This window comes from Lagopus leucura, unplaced genomic scaffold (genome assembly GCF_019238085.1).
Source record: "Lagopus leucura isolate 7727_CA_CO unplaced genomic scaffold, USGS_WTPT01 Super-Scaffold_100021, whole genome shotgun sequence".
Taxonomy (NCBI): domain Eukaryota; kingdom Metazoa; phylum Chordata; class Aves; order Galliformes; family Phasianidae; genus Lagopus; species Lagopus leucura.
The window spans coordinates 7,007,525-7,029,987 of NW_024962274.1; the positions used below are offsets into that span (position 1 = coordinate 7,007,525).

Below are 22,463 nucleotides of genomic sequence, written 5' to 3' on the forward strand. Positions count from 1 at the left end.
GGACTGCTGAGGAAATTTGGCTGATATTCCATGGCTATCCAGGGCTGTTAAGTGGGCAATCCTCATTAGAACTAGAAGATAGGAAGAGACAAAGCCCACATTGCAAATAACTGCAGACTGAGAAAAGAAGGAATAGATTTATGAGAAAATGTCAACCAAAGCTTTAGAATGCAAAACATAAAAGACTACAATTTAAATATAAAACAGAGATTTTGGAAAAGCATGAAAATACTATAAAGGGAGACAGAGATATTCTCACATGTTAAATATATCAAGTAAACATATTACTTCCCATTAAGCTCCAGAATTTTCTGAGGAACAGTTAGGGGAGCAAGTAATCATAGTGTCAAGAAGGTTGGAAAAGACCCCTGAGATCATCTAGTCCAACCAGCGCAGCCCCACCATGCCCACTGAGCCGCGTCCCTCAGAGCCACATCTCTGTGCTTCTTGTGACTCCATGGACAGTGAGCTCCCCACCTCCCTGGGCAGCTGTGCCAGTGCCTCGCCACTCTTTCTGAGAAAAAATTATTCCTGATATCCAACCTGAATCCCCCCCAGTGCAACTTGAGGCCATTCCCTCTTGTCCAAATATTTGACGAAAATTAAGATCACTAGGATCTAGTTTAAAAAAAAAGAACTCTTTAAGTTTCAACAAGTGGCATTATCTGCCACTTAAAGATGAAGTTTTAGAAGTTCTTTTAAGACATACATTTAATATTGATGTTACACTGTAAGAGAAGAAATCTGTGATTTAGTGAATTATCCTTGTGACTGAATAAAATATAGGAAAACCTGTTTATAATCTCACATAAGGAGAGTCTTTCAGCAGGTTTTATTTTGCCACACATTACAGAAGTGATGACAACGTAATACCTCCTGTTTCCAGTGGGGTTATCACTACGGTTAGTTCTGATCCTGCCCTTGATCTTTCGCATGTGCCTATTCTGATTCACACCACATCCTTTTGCAATATTTGGAGTATACACATTGTTTTACAACTATATTACCAAGACAATTAAAAATCAACATCCTGGGATTCTCATCATTAAATAAAATTGCATTCTCGAAACATATATTTCAGCACTCAATCAATAGATTTATATTTACGTCAGAGCAGTCACAACTACGTAATTAAGCAGAAGAACATATTTTCTGATGTTCACTGAATATGTGTCTTTTTATGCAGCTATCAGAGCTGGCTATGTTATAAGCTGGTGCCTTACACTCAGGACAACCTCGACATAAACCTGTTCCCCAATGCTTTTTCTTGGGCTAAAACCTAACACAAGAACATCTTGTGATTGCCACCGTACAAAAAAAGACTCATAAGACTGAATAGGCAGTTAAACTGTGAACATGAATGACATTTGCTATAAAAAATGGCCTGTTATTAGTCAACCCTTACTTAATGATTTCCTTCCCAACCCTGTTCATCTCACTGCACGTTCATTCCATTATTCAGGTTCTTAGATCTATAGCTTCCGTGTTTTGGAGAGGAACTGATGGTTCAATGGTCACTGCACATGTCCTAGCACAGTATGACAAGAAATCAGAAGGCAAGGGTCAGCCAAAGAAGCTAAAATATGCAGACACTTTAAGAAAAATGTTTTTGAAGGAAGTTCGTGACCTTAAGTTTTAATGCTTCTCTCCAAAAGTGTCAATCTTTAGTAGAACTGCTGACTATCAAACATGTCAACACTTTTTTGGTCAAGTTTTCTGCTGAAAAACAACCTCTGAACTGTACCAGCAGTTCAAATACAGAGTTTTTCCTTTGCTTGACTACTTAAATTCCTTTTAGAGCCCAGCTCTTCACCACATTCAGTAGGAAATGAAAATTACAGAATGAAACTTCCATGCCATTCTGTCTTTCCATGCTTTTTAACAGAGTTAATCATTTTAGACTCTCCTCCCTTTCTAATTGCAGGTTTCATTTAGTGATCTGGTTTTCACTCTTGCTAGCTAAGCTACTGTTAAGCCATGGCAGCACAGACTTCAGATCCCAAGGAAATAAGCAGAATGACAGATGGCCTTACATAGCTCTGGCTGATGCCCATGCTTGCAAGACATTATATTATTACTTTAGGAATTGCACAGCAAGTGTGTCTGTATGTTACAACGCATATAAATAAGAATAAACTACTCAAACACTGTCCAAGCAGGAGAATAGCTGTAGATTTCTTGGACTAAGGTCTACAGCCACGTTACTGCTTGGGCAATGTACATGAATTATGAACTTAAGTCACACACAAAAATGAAGACATTTCCATCTCCAGAAAAATTACAAATACAGTTTATCTTTTTCACAGGAATAGTTACAAGAACGATAGTTCTCCTTACTCATTCTTAAATGCCAGATAAGGTGCTAATTGCACGTTACTGTTTTAATAAAGAAAAAAGAATACCACGAATGGATCATCCTGTTCAGAGGAATAAAAACCTGAACCTTCATATAAAATGGAATGTAAATGAATCTACCTTTTTACATGCATTATCATTTTGGCAATTCAATTTGGCATCAGTGTTTCTCTACTTCTTACTTTATCTATACCCACACTGTTTATACACTCCTACAGTTTAAGGGTTCAGTATTTGATTCAAAGTTATGCATAAACCCAAAGAAAGCAATTTCCAACTCTGCAATTTCTCGTTATCGACAGACCCACAGAAAATTAAGGACAGCACAAACACTGTTTCTCAGTACAGAGTTTAAAAAATGTTCAGACACTACTATGAGTAGATGAGATAATACACTGACAAAAGATGTATAGCATAGGCAGTTCATATGCTATTTTTTCTTAGCCTTTGCTTTATTCACTGCTACATACTCTATCTACAAATGCCCTGATTTGCAGAGTGGTTTTGCAAGGAACAACAACATAATACAATGATAGGATCTCCCTTGCCATAATGTATAATGGGATCCCCTGAAGTACATCTCGTCTCATACTTCAAGGACCTTTGTATTGGACTTTTAATGATGGGTTTTTAGAACTTTGCTCACTCTGCCAGGAATTGAATCAGACAGACATGCCAGAAAATCTGTTTTTAAAAATGGATATATAAGCCACTGAGCCCAAGAAATTGTCAGTCTTTGTTACACAGATCAGCATGGTAAAAACACTTTAAGAAACACCAAGAAAAGCAGTCAGCAGTATTAGAGGATTTTAGAACTGAGGGAAGAAACCTTGTTCTTTCCTTTATTCCCCTCCAAATTCCCACCATTTTCTCTTAAAATTATACAGTTTCTAGAGCAAGAACTGTTTCACTGCAAGTGAAGATAAAGCATTTACTTAGATTCCCTCTATTATAAAGAGGCAATGGTGGCAGCTTAAGAGACCTTGAAACAGGTTTCTGATCGCAAGCTAGCACGCAAAGAATTTTCTTGTGAACTCGAGCAGCTACCCTGGCTGTGATGTAGATATTTCAATTTCTGGGGCATGAGGGGAAGCAGATTTTGTGAGCAAAAGTGATTTTTTTGTTCATGGTAAATTTGGGTGAAATTGTTAAGCTTTGCTCTTTTGAAACTTGCAGTGTTTTACCTTCCTAAAGCTCGCAGTCCTGAGACGGTGGTGGTGGGTTTGTCTGGGGGACTTAGGCCATTTTTCTAAACAAAACTGTGATCTCATTCCTTGTCATTTAGTTTGAGCAGACTGAAGTGCTCTGTCTACATATCTACCTGTGGAAAATGCCAAATGTGCTTAAAAATGCTTTATGAACATTGTGCTTCATAAAAAAACAAGCAGAAGAAATGCAGACTTTCCTATTTAAGGTCTCTAGTTTTACTTTCAGAATTTAACAATTAAAATTTACTTGTGTATAACCAAGATGTTATAATTGCAATATAATCAAAAGAGTAAAGCAAAAGCAAACAAGGATCGCAAAAGAGAATAAGTAGAAGAGCTTACCCTTGGGTTGAGCTCACTAGAAGATACCAAAATAGGAGGATCTCCAGAAGAGATCCTTCCCCTGTGGTAGCCAGCTCTTAAATAGGTCCAGGAGCCTGGCTCCACCCCTTCCGGCTGCACAGGTGAATTGCCTTCACCTGTGCTCCTCTGGCTGACTCAAGGCTCACCTCAGGTGATTAATCAGAGGTTCAGGCCGTGACTCAGCAGTTCCCATACAACTTGAATTCTAGATTTGAAAAAAATCTGATTCTTAAATTAAGAAAAAAATTCAATTCAAGATAACAGCACTTGTTTGTAAAAACAAATTCTACAAGATGCAGCACATGCCTTGAAAAGGGAGCTTTGTACTGCCAGCTGGATGGTCCCACCCCATCATGGCTACATCTAGAGACACAGCCAACACCAAAAGAGGTGCGAAGTCACCAGCACCTGTATCTGATTCACTCTTATAAACTCACTTTCTCCCCTTTGGAAAGCTAACATGCACAGAAACCCTTTTTCACATGTTCAAACTGCAGTTCCCACTAAAAACTGCTAAATCTCCAATTGTTGCAGCACATGGTATGATTTTGGTGAGGCACTCTATAGAAGCTGAGTGCCTGATGCCAGGTATTTCCTCTAGCGTGACAGTCCATATGATCTTCAAATAAATTATCTCCACATCAGTTTAAAGATGATCAGACAATCCTGCAGCACCTTCATAGGGTATAGTTTCAACACATTTCTGTTTAGTACAACCATGCACTGCTTTAACAGACAGAAATGGAACATGGCCTTGTATCAAACTCAGAAGCCCCAGGTAGGAGGATGTTGATGAGCATGTGGAGTGAGGACAGCCACCTGCCCGGGAGCTCTGGCCATGTCCTCTTCAACATCTGGTGCTGCCCACTTGCTCTGCTGCTGGGCTGGCCGCTGCCCTTCAGCATGGCTATGCCAACGCTCAAATACAGGCTATGCAAATGAAACTGCATCATTCCTTCACGTCAAAGTCATTACATTCCTACCTTTTCCCTTAGTTCCATCAGAAAAGGGGTACTCAAATGTCCTACATGGATTCCGCCTTTCCTAAGCACGCTGTGAAAAATTTTAACAAATTCTGTTTTTCGATTTCAGTGAAGGTAAAATCTACTTATGGAAAACATTGCCAGATTGAACATCTCTTACCACTATTACTGAGATGAGCACCCATAAATGGGTCCTGAATTGTGTACTCCCACTTGAAACAAAAAGACAATAAATTCTCCGATTCACCGTTCTGCTGTACAACTATCCCATTGTGAATACAAGCTGTTCTAGTCACAAAGGACTAATCTATTTTCTTGAAGTCAGAGACACAGATGGTGTAAAGTAGAGTAGCTCTTCTGATTTCAAATGTGAAGTAGTGATTTACAACTGCTGAAAATTTGGCCAAAAGGTCAAGATATCTCTCTGGCTTAAAAAGCTTTGTTAGGGAACAAGAAAAAAATCAATGGCACTCAAAACTCAGGACCTATTATCATTATCCACATCCTTAAGTGCAGCACATGTTGCTTTGCTTACTGGTGACACAGTAAGTAGGTGCCAGTAATCAAATTTAAAGAACCTTCTTCCTTTGTTTTTAACAACTTTTGGACAACCCACATTGTCCGATATGATAAGAAAAACTAGAGAAACTGGCTTTTTTCAGTCTTTCACCTGAAATTATCTTTTACTTGAAATCTAATAAACAGAAAGGAGCTATTAATTTTTCTTTTTTACTCTTTCCAAGTTGATTTCTTCTTCATAAAAAAAACATGTTGATTACATTGCTATGCAGAAACTGTTCGTGCAGTCAAATAATATAAACAGAAGGAATAAATAAGTCCATATACATCAATCAGAAACAGCAGCTGTTTCCAAAAAAATCTGAGCAATTATTTATGAAATTATGTCCTCTTCAATGATTCTGTATATGGTCATGATCCCAGGAGGACCTGATTTTCTGATGAGCCTAAATTGCTGAATTAGAAGCAGAGACTATGTCACAGTACCAATTAGCAAAAGCACTGCATATCATCTCAAAATGCATGTTTTTTTGGTTTTAATAACCAGAAGTAACAAAGACATTCATTCATCTCAAAAATGGAGGGGACATCCCACTTTTCAGTGGCTTGAATGATTAAAGGCACTTTAAATAGCCATACTCACTTTTGAGGGAAAGCAGCAAGAAAACAAATGGCACAGCCTGCATTTCAATCAAGGAATGGTACCTGCCGATTTAGCCATTCAAAAGGGAAGATCCCAAACATTCTATTATCCCTGGTGCTGAATCGCTGGCACGCCATGCTCAGTGAGGCAGTAACAGTGTAGTGAAGGTACCTGGAGACACACAGCCTGCTGCAGAGCTGCCATGCATCCTTTCACACGTTTCATTTCTTAGTATCTTTGTTCCTCAGCTCAGTCCTTCACTTTTGGCATAAACCATGGCAACATTGCTATCCTGCTTCCGAGTGGTCAGCTGATTGGTCTTACCGCCATGTTACAGCTTTCCTTACCCCTTATTTCCTGTGACTGCTAATTGGGGGAACACACTTCAGCTTTAACAAGAGGCTCCAGCTGGCCAGACTGGCTGATATGTACATGTAAGGCATTTAATCCATTACCCACATTTTTATGCTTGGTAATTTAGAGATTACTGGAAAAGGACAACAGGTATGAGTGAAACAGCACTCAGGACCATTCAACCGCAAAATTCTTTTTTATTATTTTCCCCCTACAAAAGCCTGGTTCCTCAAGGAAGTTGACAAAAAATGGTCAATCCCATGGTTACACTTCCATTATTTTCAGTTCTGTCTCACAACAGCAATTATTGGCACTCACGCATCAAAACAGGAGCACTCCTTAGTGATGGGCACTGTGTTAAAGGGCTGATACCAGCAGATCAGATAGTTCATGACTTCTGTATCTACAGATGCATGCTGCTCAATATGCACACTTACAAGGGAACATCTGACAAAAGCACTTGACATCTTTCTTCAGTTTTGGTAGGTTTCTCTCCATTTTTCTGCCTTTCTTTGTGATCATATTCCACATTTTCATATCTGACTTGGCCTTAAAATTTATTTTCCTTTGTTCTTCTCTTTCCACCTTCATAATTGTGCCTCAATGCATATTTAAGATGCTAACAGCACACAAGAGAACTTTTACTAGAACACAGCACAATAAGTGAACAGCCAATAAAATCTAGATATGCACATCACAACTGCAGCCAGTGGATGCTGAGTGAGCTCAGTAACAGGCTGAGGCTTCAGCAGAATTTCCTGTCTTTCAGAAAATGTGGCCCTAAGGTCGCCGTCTCCTTTGTATCACTGATTTATCCCAATTTCCCACTCATCTAATCCCAATGAACTCTACAATAATAAAATGGAAGGGGAAAAATAAGGGGAAAATGCCAGAACAAAGAAAATAATACACAAAGGAGGAGTAGGGCAGCTTTAACTGAGAGGAAATAGCCCCCTCAAAATTGTTACAAACTAAAAGACAGTGAATAAATTCTGAATTTGGACTCAAGTGCAAAATTTCCACAAAGTCAGTTGCAGTAATAACAATAAAGATGAGAGAGAATTTTCTCTGTAACTGCTGCAATATTTTCCAAATAAACTCAGCTGAATATAAAATGCAGGATTGTGCTTTTTTGGGGGACTAGCATATGGCAGTGAGAGCTTCAGACAAGTCACAGGGGGCTGAATCTTAGAGGATTCAATGAGATGTGCTCAGAATAATTTCATAGTTAGAAGCACATATTCTTAGTTTCCTAGCACAGTTTTATAAGAGCCACTTAGCTTCTGTTTTGTTTCTTTATTAGCCTCTGGATTCTGGAATTTGTTCTTTATGCTGAAACCAAATTATACTGAAGTGACAAGTATAAAAACATGGCAGTCCCTGCAAGTCCCATGCTATGCATTTGCTCTCCCATAGCTGAAAAAACTAATCCAAAACTGAATTACTTTAAGCTTCCAGTGTGATTTACAGGAGCAAGACTTCTTCAAAACATCTTATGATTAGTCCAGTCTGCGCTCGCTATCACTACATATTATCACAATGTATAAATGTGACAGTTTGCTGGATTCTACATTCAAATCCTACAATTTAGGGTTTTCTTTTGTTCTGTTTTGTTTTATGGTAGATCATTTCAATGCAAAATTGCAGGACATGGAATGTTAGCCCTATATGTGTTTTCAATGCATTTTAAAAGGACTTCTACCTCTACAGTATCTGAGCACAAACCTGATCCTTCCTCAGTGCAGTAATCCCATGAGATTAAGTCATACTGTAAATACCAGATGAATTACAATCAGATTAGATGGGCAGTCTGTTCGTTTACTCAACACAGCTGCGCTCCAGAGTCTTTTCACCACTAGTCTACATTTATAAAATGCATGCTTTGTCCCTAAAATAAGTGAACAGTGTTTCTATTTCATTACTCTTTTGTATTACCATTATTAATTACATTACTATTACCAGTGACAGGACATTTCTACTTCCTAAGGAGGAATCAGAATGCTCCTTGAGAGACCAAAGCTGTTCTTGATGCAGATCCACAGGGCAAGATTTATTTTAAATATATCACTGAAATACCCTTTGATAGTCTGCATTCTATTTCAGTCAAGTGGAATACAGAGATCTTTTTGGAGTTACGTATGAGAAAGACACACATTGATTTCCTGAAATTTCCCGGGTCTCAGCAGATCCATCACAAGTATTTCCATAGTTTCCAAACCCAGTACTTCTGCCTACATCAGTAAGAGTGAAATCATCACATTTGTGAGACTCAACGCTAGCTCTGGCATTTGGAGTTTAGAGAGAATTTCTACTGACTTAGCAGTAAGAACTGTGTTTATTAATGTTCAGGCTTGTCTGCACTTTGCCAGAATCTCTCTACCATAGAATCATAGAATCATAGAATCACCAAGGTTGGAAAAGACCTAAAAGATCACCCGAGTCCAACCATTCACCTATTCCCAATAGCTCCCACTAAACCATGTCCCTCAATACAACATCCAGCCTTTACCACGTCACTACACAATTATTTATAAATGCCAAAACACATCCCTCATAAAAAAGGACTCAAGTGAGCTGCTTACCAATGGGACGTGTTAGAAAGATGCCAGTGCACTTACTGGTACCACAGGCACCTTGTGATCAACCACTGCTCACCTGAGCATTACCAGAATTAGGCAGACCAAGGTAACCTGGCCACACCAGCCTGGGATGCCTGTGATCAAAAAGCAGAGGTGAGAAGCAGGTGAGCATTGTCCATGAATACTCAGAGCAGTGCTCTTGTGAGTCTCCTGAGTATGCTCCAAAGTGATGAAGTTCAGTCCTGACCTCACTGCTATCAGTAATGCAACAGAGCAGCGTAAATGCAATCAGTGGAAAATTCATCTCTGATCTCTATTAATTTATTAGCCTGGAAACAAGAATACCTTCTTCTAACAGACAAAAGCCACTACACTCTGTCATGTTACAGCTGACAAATAGGTAAAATGTAGCACTTGCACAAACGTAAAATTGGTTGTTTTTTGAAAAGAGCTTTTCTGTTAGGCAGGCATTAAGATTACAAAGTCATAAAGTGATTTTAAGGAAGTCACAGGAGAAAGCATACTGAGCACACTCTGCACTCAGACAAAAGATGTTATGGCTGAGTCCCACTGGAAGACACTGTCTTTTTGACCACTGAACAGGAACACTTATTTTCAAGAGAAATACTGGTGCCAGATTCTGTTTTCACTCACCTGTGACTCCTGCTAATTTCATTAGGAGCTTCCATATTTCACTAGTTCAGAAGAAGTGCTTTGTGTGTATACCTGTATGCACATGGGACAATGGTTTTATGATACAGCGTACTCAAAGTCAATATTGGCTTAAGGCTTTTCTACACAATTTCCTCCCATACTTTCCTCTGTGTGTGGGTAATGTGTTTTAGGTCATGTTGGTTTTCATATTGATTCACAGTCTCACAGTCTCACTGTCACAGCTGAAGGAGATATTCTGTGGCACAGGACAGGAGGAGTCAGTGGGAGGGGAGGAATGCTTTAAGCTGGTACCTCAGGTTTCCACCATATACATAGTGATTACTGGCAAAGTTAAGGGTGATCAGTAGAGGCCCAAAGAAACTACTGTCTAGACATTTCATCACAAGTTGCTCAGACAATCATCCTTAACATCCATTGCAAAATTGAAAAGGTGAGATCCTGAGAAGATCCCAACTCACGTGGGACGGCTATGATGGAAAAGTTAATGAAAACTGACTCCTATTGCAAGACCAAGCTGTTAATTGTACACCTGTCTGACAAGATTTTGTAGTGTGGTACACGATCAAAAATCCTTAAGATATAAGAATACAAAAGCTAACTTCAACAACATTCACAGTTTTAATAAAATCATTTTTCTTCTAGTTACAAGACAATTACATATGGAGTTCAGAGTTCTACAGTATTTGCTTTTTGCCAAGTATTAGATTTAGTAAAATACAGTGGAAGTTGTTATTCTATGAGTAAGACTGAGAAAAATAATTGTATTAAGAACTTACTTTCTGCAGGTTCCTTAGATCTTCTGCCACTAGAGGACTTCCTCAGGAGACTTCGTCCTGAGGTGAAGAGGCTGGTTAATTCCTCCAGAGGACTGGTAGGTGTCCGAGAGCGGGAACTGCTCTGAGATGATGACCCGTAGGTACTGACTGAGACATTTACCATCTTTCCTCCTTCTTGCAATGTATTTCGGGCTGTAGAATGAGGCACTGATGGAGAGCTTCTTGAGAGACTTCCTGAATGTACAGAGTCATAAGGTGGAGGTCTTTTGAGGCTTAAAGGGGTAAGAGACCTACCCATACTGACAGGAGAGGGTGAGGCAGAGTGACTTTTAGGATAACCATGTGGAGACTGTGTTCTGTATAACGTAGAAGGATGAGGAGGTGAAGAGGTGTGCCCAGGGGTGCTAGTTCCATGAGATACCATCTGCTCTTTCTCCAGTTTTTGATGGCCTGGTGTATGAGGTGGCAATGAAGATGGAGAAGCTCCAGCTTGTTGTTTTATGTAAGACACGTTTTCTAAAACAGGAAGCTTTGTGACCTCCAGCGGAGTTAGAGGAGACTCGTCAGAATTTGGGGAACACTGCACTGGTGCTGGTGGGAACACCAGCAGTGGAGGTCTGTGAGAAAGCAGATTTGGAAATGGTGGGGGTATATCACAAAGCAAGCCCTTGGGAGTAGATGGCACTGAAGTCTTGGTGAAATCGAGGTCAGGCACTGTGGGAGTAGCACACTGAGAAGAACACGTGTGATGGTCGTATTCACATTGACATTTTGAATCTTGGCCTACATCATCAAATATAGGGTATTTCATCTCCTCATAGACTGCTTCACTTTGGTCATCTTCATCTTTTTTGAAGTCTCTGAGTATATTCCCAACCATTTCAATATAAACAGGCTCTTCTTCCTCTGTGTCTGGGGCAGGACTGCTGACCTGTGACAAGGACGCATCCCTAGTGAGTGGTGTTTTCATAGGGCCATGCTTTTTGATGTAAGTTTCATCAAAAGATGTGCTTAACTGAGTGTTTGGATTTCGTTTCGGCTTAGGAGGTGGAATCTTCTTTGTATATTCATCACTGTGAGGTCTTGGTTTGGCTGACACTGTGAACAGAACAAAATATAAATTCATCACCAATATTTAACAATATTTGTCAAACACAGGATCACTGTAACAGTGAATCCTAGAATTCTAGAATGAATTAGAATTCTAGAATTCTAGTGAATTCTAGAATGGATTTCATGAGACCAGCCTGTTGCTGACTTTTTCTGGTAGTGTATCAGTACAACACTACAAAAATAGCACCCTATTCAAAACACTCCTTATCTTCCCCCAAGAAGTTGTGACTCTCCAATAGTCAGCAGCTAATGAATGTTTCCCCTCCTCTGAGACAACTATTCTCTACCAAACTCTTTGGACAGGAGGACTTTCCATTTGTAATCATTATGCTTTTGAAATATCACTGTGGAATTTTAAAAACCCCAGAAGTTGCCAAAGACATAAAATTAAGTATCCAAATGAACTCATTATGGCTGTAAGAGAACACTTAAGATCCTGGACATTCACACTGGAATGACAGTGATGCAATTCAGCAGTAACACATTGATGAATCAAGACTTTTTTGCTTACAGTAACATCTTGCATAAAGTACTATTGCCTCAGCACTGAAGAGGAAAGGAAATGCTAACGAAAACTATTGCAAAATGTCCTGTTGAGATAATTCTAATCATTTATCTGAATTCAGAGTCCTATGAATACACAAGACTTCAGTGAAGTCAAGAGAAACAAAATACTTCATAGATTGAGATCCTTCTGAAACATGTTTATTTAGAAACAATAGATCATTTTATCTGTGAAATTAGAAATCAAAATATTACTATGAAATTCATTCAAAAATGTTAAGGATTATTAAAATTATCCTTGATGAATTAAAGACAAATGAAACTCATTTTGTTCTTTTTGCACAAATACTTAATGAAATATCTCACTAAATGTTGGGGTTAATAGAGTACCTCATCAAATATTTAGCTGAAGTCGGTTTTTATCCTACGTGGATTCAACAAACTAATTCAGAAATGAAATTTACTACACATACTCAGCCTACTTTTTATTCCTGTAGGGTAAACAGTTCTTGATAAGTTTCTCCTAAACTTGTAAACTACATGCCAGGCTTAGAATGGCAGCTTTCTGTTCTTACCAGATAGTATTGCTCTATGTAATTTGCTGCCACAGATCTATCACTGCAGGCTCAGAATTCAGAGAATTTCTAGATCCCATTTGCTGACCCAACAATCAGATAGCAGCTAGTGAATATCTGATGTTAAATCAACCAAGCAGCACTCATGGAGTTAAAAATACTCTTTTTGAAACAGCTTCCAGTGTGTTCCCAAAGCCAGTGGCTCTGCCAGTTGCAAGGCAGTGTTTTGATGGCCTGCAAGGATGCTGACTGCATTTTGCTGATGAGCTTTGGTCAATGCCAGAGGAAGATTCAAAGCCAGCATTACTACTTTGTCATCCTTCTGCTTTATCTGTTAAATAATTCTTCAGTTCTTCTTAAAAGGCATAGAAATATTGGCAGCTGTTAAACAAGATCCTAGGTTTGTTTGGGACTAAGGAGACTTGGATATTCGTGTGAGCTTACAAATGAAGTAACAGGACTGCTGTTCATTAATAACATGCATCTAACATATAACTAATGTACAACAGAGCAAAAACAAAAAGAAAACTAGCCAGAAATGAAAGGAAAAAAAAAACCCACAAAGAATGAGATTATACTTTCACGAGGGTTCCAATTAATGTGCTCCACTTTGGAGCAGGCTGGGGACATGCAAAAACTACTACAGATAAGCGTATTTGGTAGCTTGATAGTTTTCACTCTGTGGATATATCCTAATGTACTTTAAATTTGTCTTTTTAATTAACCCAAATTAATTTTCTTGAATGTCTTATGATAGACTTTGGGGAAGGAGATGTAGGCTACGTGAATCATTTGGGCTTTACAGAAAATACTACTCCTGATGTATTTGACAATACGATCAGATTTTTCTTGCTCTGCTTCCAGCTAAACCACCATTCTCTTTCTATTTAGTATATTATTTGTATATCACATTCATACGAGTTCTACTGACATCAGCTTGAGCTCAGTCCTCTCTCCACACATTCCTTAATCTGATCTACAACTCTGGCAAATGCAATCTTCTTCAGATTGGTGTCATTAAAACAATGACATTAAAACGCAGACTTTGCGAAATCACCTATTTTGGAAGAAGAGGCTTTCTGCAAATTTCAGCTCCCTATGCACCATGCACATCCTTAACGTATACCTGAGATAGAAGCGTTTCCTATTCCTCTGCCATTCGTATATCCGTGTTCCCTGTTCTGTCATCTACATCTCCTAAGCTCTGTCGCACAGCTGTGTATCACCACTCTTCCATCTTTTATCTGGAGCAATGTTACTGACAGCAAAGTAATAAAAAATGCTCTTGTGCTGGATGCCATTCAATGCTAGTTTCAACTGATGTTTATTTAAAAATAAAAGTGTTTAAGAATGCCATGTTTTCCAAGAAATTGCTAGAAATATAATTTGCCCCTTTCTTCCTTCTATTTTCACCATTTTTTTGCAAGCTGAGGAGGTTCTGCTGTGCGATCTGTGCCCCTCGAAGCGCTGGGGTTTACACAAACAACTTTCAGACATTATTACATTATAGACAAGGAAATGAGAAATGTCATGGTAAAATGAGTGACATTCTGCCATCTCATCTTGTAAAGTATTTTTGCATGGTTTGAAATTAACTGCTGCACTGACACACATAGCATTCTCATCTGCCATTGCACAATATGTAGCATTAGCCTAAAATATCTTGGTGACATTATCAACAAAAAGGTCAAATGATCTGGCCCTGCCATATGATCCACAGCATAAAACATGACAAGGTGAAAGATCTGCTTTCCTCTTTCCATTCAAAGCATTCTTTCTCTGCCAGTTTCCTTTATTAAAGCATCTATTTCCAGATGATATGTTATGAAGATCCTTTTCTCTCCATGATAAACCGCACTATTAAACCTAAAATTTAAAACTAAATACTTTAAATACTTTATATATACCTTATAGAGTTACCTCCAATCTGCTACTCAGTATTTACATTTGGTGCAGTAAGATTTCCTAGAGGATATAGAGCAGCAAAGAAATCTTTTATTATGATTGGGAAGAAAGGAGTTGCACAACACCTGTTGGGAACTTCCTTCAGCTGCAGCAGGGCATTCAGGAGATGAACAGAATTAGCTTTGAGAATGCTATGATGCAAGACACTACGTTTATTGAACAAAGGTTTTTACTCTGAAATGCTGCTCAATAGGCTGAATTCACAGCACCCACGGTTATGGAACACCTGCACACAAATTCCTGCTCTACTCCAAAATATCACAGGAAAAAATAGGAAACCTGAAACTGAACAGAGCTGTGCAAAGCTAGCAAAAGGAGCAGGGAGTATTCATACAGCTCCTGTGTTACCAACATTTGGCAGGGATAAATGTGCACAAATGCTGAAGCCCTGGCAAGAGCCCATAGCCAATGAAAGGAGATTATTTGGCAATCTCCTGAGAGGAACAGGCAAGATTGCTTTAAGTACTTGACATTTATCAGGCAGAAAAGGCATTCAGTGCCTGCTGGGAACATAAACTCCTATGAAAAGCAAACCATGCTGACATATTGATGATACACGTACCACAGTGTCATCTGCTCCAAATATGGGGTAATTAAGTGCTTTTCAATATGGATTACCATGTCCCCAGTTTGTTTGTCCCTGATAATCCACCCTGAAACCCTGCCACCAGTACTTCATTGCACATGGCGCCTGACCCAAAGGTAAATGGAAGAAATATGAAAGTTCCTACGGACCTCTATAGGCTCTGATCTGGGTCTTGCTTCCTCAGGATGCTGCTCTGACAGCCACTGCTGTCACTGAAGGATGCAGCTCTTCCACTCCAGGGATTCATCTACTCCAGCAAGGTGGGCACTCCTATAAGTTGAGGGATACTGAGGCATAGAGAAGGACTATCATTGGTCTGTAAATTGAGTTTTCCTTTGCGGAGTATAGCAAAAATCCGCCATTGCTTTTTCAACTAGAAATAAATTTGCTCTTTGTTAATACCCACAGGCAAGAAGACCCAGTTAATCATGACATTGCATGTCAATTTCTTGATCTACTTATAAACAGACAGTGCAGCTGAGTTGGCATTAGGATTGCCCAAAGGAGTTCTCAGGACCTGCAGACAGTGAGAAACAGCTCGTGGCCTGGGTTCCCCAACTACCTGCAATCCCCATGCACTGCCTCAGCTGAGATGGAAAACAGGGCACCAAGCTGATGTGATCAGCTGAAGGCTGCAGAGACACATATATTCAATATTTGGAGAGTTTCTTTTGGACTGGATATTTTCAAGACCTCTCGTCCCAAATAAAGGTTTCTGGATTCACATCAATTCCCTACTCCCTTCCCTTCTCCCTTCCCTCTCCACAAACACCACATCTCCTCCACAAAATAGCCTAAGGGTTCTCCTATGAGAGATTTTTGTCTTTCAGTTAGCTCTATTTTTCTCACCGCTTGAGAAGTCAGACGATAAGATGAAGGTGAGGACAATTTCTCTCTCTGCCAGGTGCCACTTCCCTAGCTAGTCATGCAAAACTGCCTCACAAAGCCCCTGTGGATGCTTTTATTGCAGAGCACAAAGGCAATTCACTGCCAGGGCTGCAGGGACCAGCACAGAGATGCTTGGAGGACGGCGGTACAGCAGCCATCACAGGAGCTGCCACTGCTGCCCAGGCTGTGGGAGTTCAGGTGCTGTGCTAAGGGCTCTGTCTTCACCATTCCTAATTGCCAAACCTACCACAGCTGAAGAACTGGAAGTACTACCAGCCCTGCAAATAAAGCCCAACTTCACTGAGTTTACACCTGTTGAGCAGCAACTGTCTGTATTTATTGGCAATCTAGTGCCAAGCAATTATCTGCCTCTAATAAACTGAAAGGAAAGCCAAACACGCAGGCAGTAATAACTTCAGTTCTGATCTGGAAGCAAAGCGGCACAGTGCTTAAAATAGCCTTACGGAACCCCACTGAATAAGCAAAACATGACATTTTTTGAAATGAGATTTTTGTAGCACAAAGGTTACATGTAGCTTTCAGACGTACTCAGATGATCCGTCTTTCATAGTTCATTTTGGAAATACAGAACACTGCTTGCCATCCTGTCTTCTTGCAGTATTTTTTTTTCTCTTTAAGGAGAGAGTGAAATATGAAAATATGTCATCACATTGTTTTTTACTCGCATACTATATAAGGAACGAGTGAAAACATCTGAAAACTAAAATGGATTTTGTCATTTTCTATCTTTTAGGTGTTTTGCCAGCTTTTGTAGTTTGGAGACTAAGCTGATTTATTGCACTGTTCACTCAAACAGAATAAAAATACATGTAACATACAATTCTTCCCTTTCAATTTCTGCAAGAGGCCACAGCATTCAATTTCTTTCTGAATAAAGGAATGATTTGAGGCCTAGCAGTTTTTTTAATTCTTACAAATATTATTCTAAATGCAGAAGAAATTAATCATGCTGTATTTTGAGGGATACCTCTATCAAAAAGAGCCTCCGGGAGTGAAAGGAAATGGAATTTCTTTAATTAAACCCTGAACTTGCTGGGTACTGAACCAAAGATGCACAGATCCTGATTTACAGCACACAGCTGAATGGAGAAAATCCGGCACTAGGGCTGCAAAGAACCTATGAGTGCATGTGTGTGTGTGCTGTAAGTTCCAGACCGTAAGTAACCCCACTAGCTTTTATGAAATGAGCTGCTTGTTCAAAGGTGCGCCTGATCGAAAGAGCATTTGTGCACCAGTGCTTATAAGGGGTCTGATTTCATTATCTCTGAAGATGAATTTTGAATATTCTGAGTGAGACCAAATTTAAAAAGGCACAGTCCTCTGAACTGTGCAGAAGATTGGTACTCAGGAGACCCGAGTTTAATTTGTATCTCTGTCACAGGCCCCAGGGCTTCGGATGTCATTTCAGCCCTTAATGCCACTTATTCACATGTGTCTTTTGCCAGTTTGAACTCTAAAATGTTTTAGAAATGGTTTTTTGTTGTTGTTTATATCAACCTTTGCACAGCACTCCCATCATCACAAAGCCACAGTAGAAAACAAAAGCAAATATTAAATGTACCTATTGGAGGCATCTTGTCTTGTCCAAGGAATTTTCAATGGCAAATGCTCTTACACTGAAGAGCCATAAATTATGTGCACAGACACCAACATCTTAGCACACAACCACGGAAACATTAGCAGTGGGTCAGAGTAACATCAAAGAACGAATCTTTGTCATGAAGAAAAAACGGCCTTCAGAAGAGCACCATCCTCATGGACGTGAGTCTTTTCCCTGCAAGTTACACTTTGCTTTTCTAAAACATGACAGTAGGAAAGAGCAAAGAGGGAAAAGAACACGGAAGGAATAAAAGAAGCCCCTGATTCACTGGAACACCTTTGCAAGCAGTAAGTGCCTTCAGCACAGTGATTTCACACAGGACATATTTCTTCCCAGTCCTGGAATTATTTCCTCTTACTGGAAGTTATTTGGGCATTATAAAGAGGACAAAACTCTACTCAAAATGGAAGGACTAAAAGGTAGTGTCCTAAAATGATACTGATAGCAAAATAATAATCCATACTGATAGTAATCCTCAGATGCCTCAAGGCTGCAATTAAGGAGACTTCTTGAAAATTACTCAGGTTTCTTTATTTTGACTACAACTTCTTCCAATTTTTAAAATGAATGATTTCTCCTTCAATCCAAGTGACCTTGGTAGCAATATTTCAGAACGTAGTGCCTATATAGCAGTAGGCCCTGCAATTAAATTAAATTAAATTTTGCATTAACTCACCAATCCAACTAAAGAAACCAATGGATACCAAGGTTGGAAGACACGCTGTATTCAGCTTAGGCCTGTGTCTCTGGGCCACAAAACCAAATTTGCAGCCCCAGTGCAACACCCTTTACATGCTATAAATGCCAAGTGACCCAGATCTGCCTGGGAGCCACAAAAGCCATCATGCTGCCAGAGCCGGCACCTTTGCTCTGCGTTATCAAGATGAGGGCAGATCCAGAGACTTCAGGACATTTCAAAAACTCAGGCAGTCAGGAGTACCAGCATGCTAGAGGGAGTTTGTCCCCGAACTGCTGGGCTCCAGTGCGGAGTGACTTCCAGGCTTTCTCTTTCATATCCTTCCACTGGTCTGTACACCCAGCTGACACACTGGGTTTTGCTCATCAACCTTACCCACAGCTAGAACGTCTCCAAAAATTACCTAAGGGACAAAGTATCCTTCTGAATGCCCAGTCTCACCCTTACATATACTTTGAACTTCGTAGTTCTTTCAGAGATTGAATAATTGTTATCCCCACTTTATCCAGATAACATCTAATAGGAAAAACAAAAAAGAAAATGGCATTTGAAGAATAATTACAAAATGTTTGTGATCAAGCTTTTCTATACTATTCTTTGAATCTAGAAGTTATTGACAGTTGTCCCAGCTCTAGAAATACAGAAAGAACAAGGTTTGCTAAAAAAAAGAAAAAAAAAAGAAAAAAAAAAAAAAAGGGAAGTTCATTTCAATCGTCTTTACAGAATCACAGAAACACCAAGGTTGGAAAAGACCTACAAGATCATCCAGTCCAACCATCTCACTAACTTTTTTTCAGATTGCAATGACTTCTGAGTATTCATTTCGAAAAATATCCTTGAACTCATACACCCAGACACAAGAGGCCAGGATCTATTACACTACATTTCATGGGTGTAACTTGCAGCAGTTCTGATGGAAGCAGGCTCTGAGCAGAGAGGTGAAAGCATTACTGGCAAAATGGGAATCTGAGTAAAGGATCCTTACATTAGCTACACAGGCAGCCACTGTTGCTGCGAAAGTGTTGCTCTGTTGTGTTTCAGATTGCCCGCAGCCTGCACGTGAAGTGGTTTTTGCAGCCTGTGCAGCAGTAGCACTAAGAAAAATAAAAATACTGAGACTGTATATCATCTCAAGGATTTCTAGATTTAGAAAGGTAATTGGCATGGGATCTCATCAATAGCAAGCATTAGATGAATTACATTAAGAGTATGCAAATAAAACTACTGAATCACGGTTGCAGAGAAATTAATTCACAAAGCACATTTGCCTGTTTGTTGGGGGCTCTGGTGCTCATCTGCAGAAGTCACAATGGAGTATGGAAAAGCATCTACAGACTGACAACATAATAAAGCCTTTCAGTTTTAAAGCAACGTTTATGGCATATTGACTGTCACCTTGGAGATGAAACCTGAACAGCTTTCACTGTTTTACTCTAAATAGTTATCACTTTATTCTTAAAGCTACCCACAAACTCACTGCTACTCACAGTGAGAACTCAGGCCGAACTCAGCCCTCGCTACCCTCTACCATCTTTGCTATGGTACAACTAGTAGAGCCCAGTTCTAATAAGGCTGTCAGATAGTGTTATCTGCTGCCTCTCCTTCTCTACAGCTACCCACCTGCAATCCTCCAAGTACCACCAAAAGGATGGTGAGGCTCTGCATTTTGTTTCACAGAACGTGTTGTGTGATAAACCAAGTTCCATCAACACATGCATCAGACACCAGTGTCATGTCAGTTAGGTATACAGTAGGTACCACTCTGATTCCGGTTAACCTTTGGATGTGCTGGGGCTTATTTACATGTTTTCTGCTGCCTGAAAGGCACTGATGGTCTCTGCAGTGTCATTTGGCAATGTTCACCTGAACAAAGGCATATATCAGCCTGACTGCAATTCCCAGGTACTTGGTTTGTACTGATTTCTAGTTATCATAGCTGAGGGAGATAATGAGTGAAAGCATCCCTGGCTGAGCTTCACGAGCTTCTCAGAGAAGGTGCAGTGCAGCTGCTTTCCAACTCTGTGCTCACAGAAACACTGAACAAAACAGACCTCCCCAAGAGCTCCTGGCTCTGAGGGCTCTAGTACACTACCTACACCAAGCTCTGGAGTCTGAAGAAGAGAAAAGGAGAAAGAAGGAAATCAGGCTAGAGAAACACCAAATGCTTAATTAAATGGTAAGTTTAGATCACCTACTTCATTTGTTCAGAACAACATTCTGCATTTGCTCACTTGATTTAACTGTTGCTTTGGTCCATAAATATCCCACCCAGCATATTCTCAGTGACTATATGCAAATACTTGGATAGTTTGTCTTGAGATATGTGACTCTATTTTTTAGATCCACAGCAATACCAGTCTTCTTCTTACAGATACAATACATAGGTCAAGCCCGTTATTTGCTGACATAAGTAGCAAGCTATTTGCCAAGCTTTTCAAATAACTGCAGCCCATTAAATCAAGATGGCAGACCCACTGAGGTGATACTGTGCATAACACCATGTCCTGGTTTCAGTTGGGACAATTGATTTTTCCTTCTTAATGTCTGGTATGATGCTATGTTTTGGCTTTAGGAGAAAAGCAATGCTGATAACATACCGTTGTTTCAGTTGTTACTGAACAGTGCTGTACAGAGCCAAGGATATTTCAGTTTTTCAGCTTCTTGTACTGTCAGCGAGGGAGGGCTGAGGGACACAAGATGTTGGGAGGGAACAGAACCAGGACAGCTACCTAAACTGCCCAAAATTTGAAAAATACTGGGAAGTTGGCTGGGGGAGCCACCACAGCTTGGGGACTAGCTGGGCATCAGTCCAGTAGGTGATGTGCATCACTTGTTTTGTGTGTATATACATATATAGAATTATCATTACCGCTATAATCTTTTTTTCTCTTTCTTTTCTGTCACAGTAAATAGTTTTTATCTCCACCTTTTTTTTTTTTTCCCCCAATTCTCTCACCCATCTCACCAGGGGGGAGGGGTGAGCCTCCCACCAGGACAAGAAACCAGCAGCTTTCCCTGTGTCCCTTTTTCCCTGAAGTCCTCTGGCTTTTAAGCCATCCTTTTCATCAAGGCTGCTGCATGAAAAGCCTCTCGCTGCCACTGAATGACACATAGAATCATAGAATTGCTCAGGTTGGAAAAAGCCTTAAAGAACATCAAGTCCAACCATCCGGCAGACCTGTCTCTGATGAAGCTCACATTTCAAAACAAAGCACAACGCTGATCACAGAGGTCACATGAGTCACCACAGAAAGAGCAGCAGGAAAGCAAATGAGCCCTGCTGGAGCAGAGTTCATCCAGATAGGCACTCCTGCCTTCACTGGAAGGACACAAGGTGACCCTGCAGAAGCAGTTTCTGCAGGTTGTCATTGAGCATCTTTTGGGGTGAATATAATGATAGCTGAAGTGGGCAGAGCATTGTTAGAGCAGCTTCCAGCACACAGCAGTGCCTGCAGGCATCACACCTCTGCGGTCAGAGGCTGAGCAGTGCTGAAACGCTCTGTGTAATCGGCTTAGGAGAAGAGCCTCACAGCTACTCATTTTACTTCCTTCTCTACAGGGGTGACTTCTCTCTCGTCCTCAGCTTTAAATAAAGCTTTGACAAAATTACAGACAATTCACACGTTATCAGCTGCCTCCCCCTCAAAGCTTCTCTGTGTGCCTGGCATCTACAATTTTATCTTGCTTGTTTTTACAGAGGCCTGCTGAAACTAGTAGAGCCCTGTTGATCTGCAAGAGTCCAGTAGCCTGGCCTAACTACCATAATTTCACCTGGTATAGTTGCACTGTACATGGCAGTGCCATATTGGCAGTGTTGTACAAGACTCCAAATAAGCTTTAAGAGAATTTTCTCCTTTCAAAGACAAGACTTAACCTCATTGTGTCACCTCAGAAGTCAGAAAGAGGATGAAAGAGAAGCATGGAGCACAAAAAGGGACAGAGGAATTGTTGCCAGTGACTGTTCCAAAGTGGTGCCAGAAGCTCACCCAGGCTGGACTACTAGAAACAAAGAGGAGACTTGATTGAAAACAAGAACCCTAACAAAAGAGAGGAAAGATG

General features: G+C 40.1%; 1 protein-coding gene across 1 annotated transcript in view; it reads right to left on the reverse strand.

Annotated features, from left to right (window-relative positions):
- The window catches only part of NYAP2 (neuronal tyrosine-phosphorylated phosphoinositide-3-kinase adaptor 2), a 118,669-nt gene that overhangs the window by 39,452 nt on the left and 56,754 nt on the right, over positions 1-22,463 (reverse strand). Inside the window, exon 4 of the mRNA XM_042878536.1 lies at positions 10,456-11,553. Coding sequence (XP_042734470.1) covers positions 10,456-11,553 — 1,098 coding nt within the window. The remainder of the gene's footprint in view (positions 1-10,455; positions 11,554-22,463) is intronic.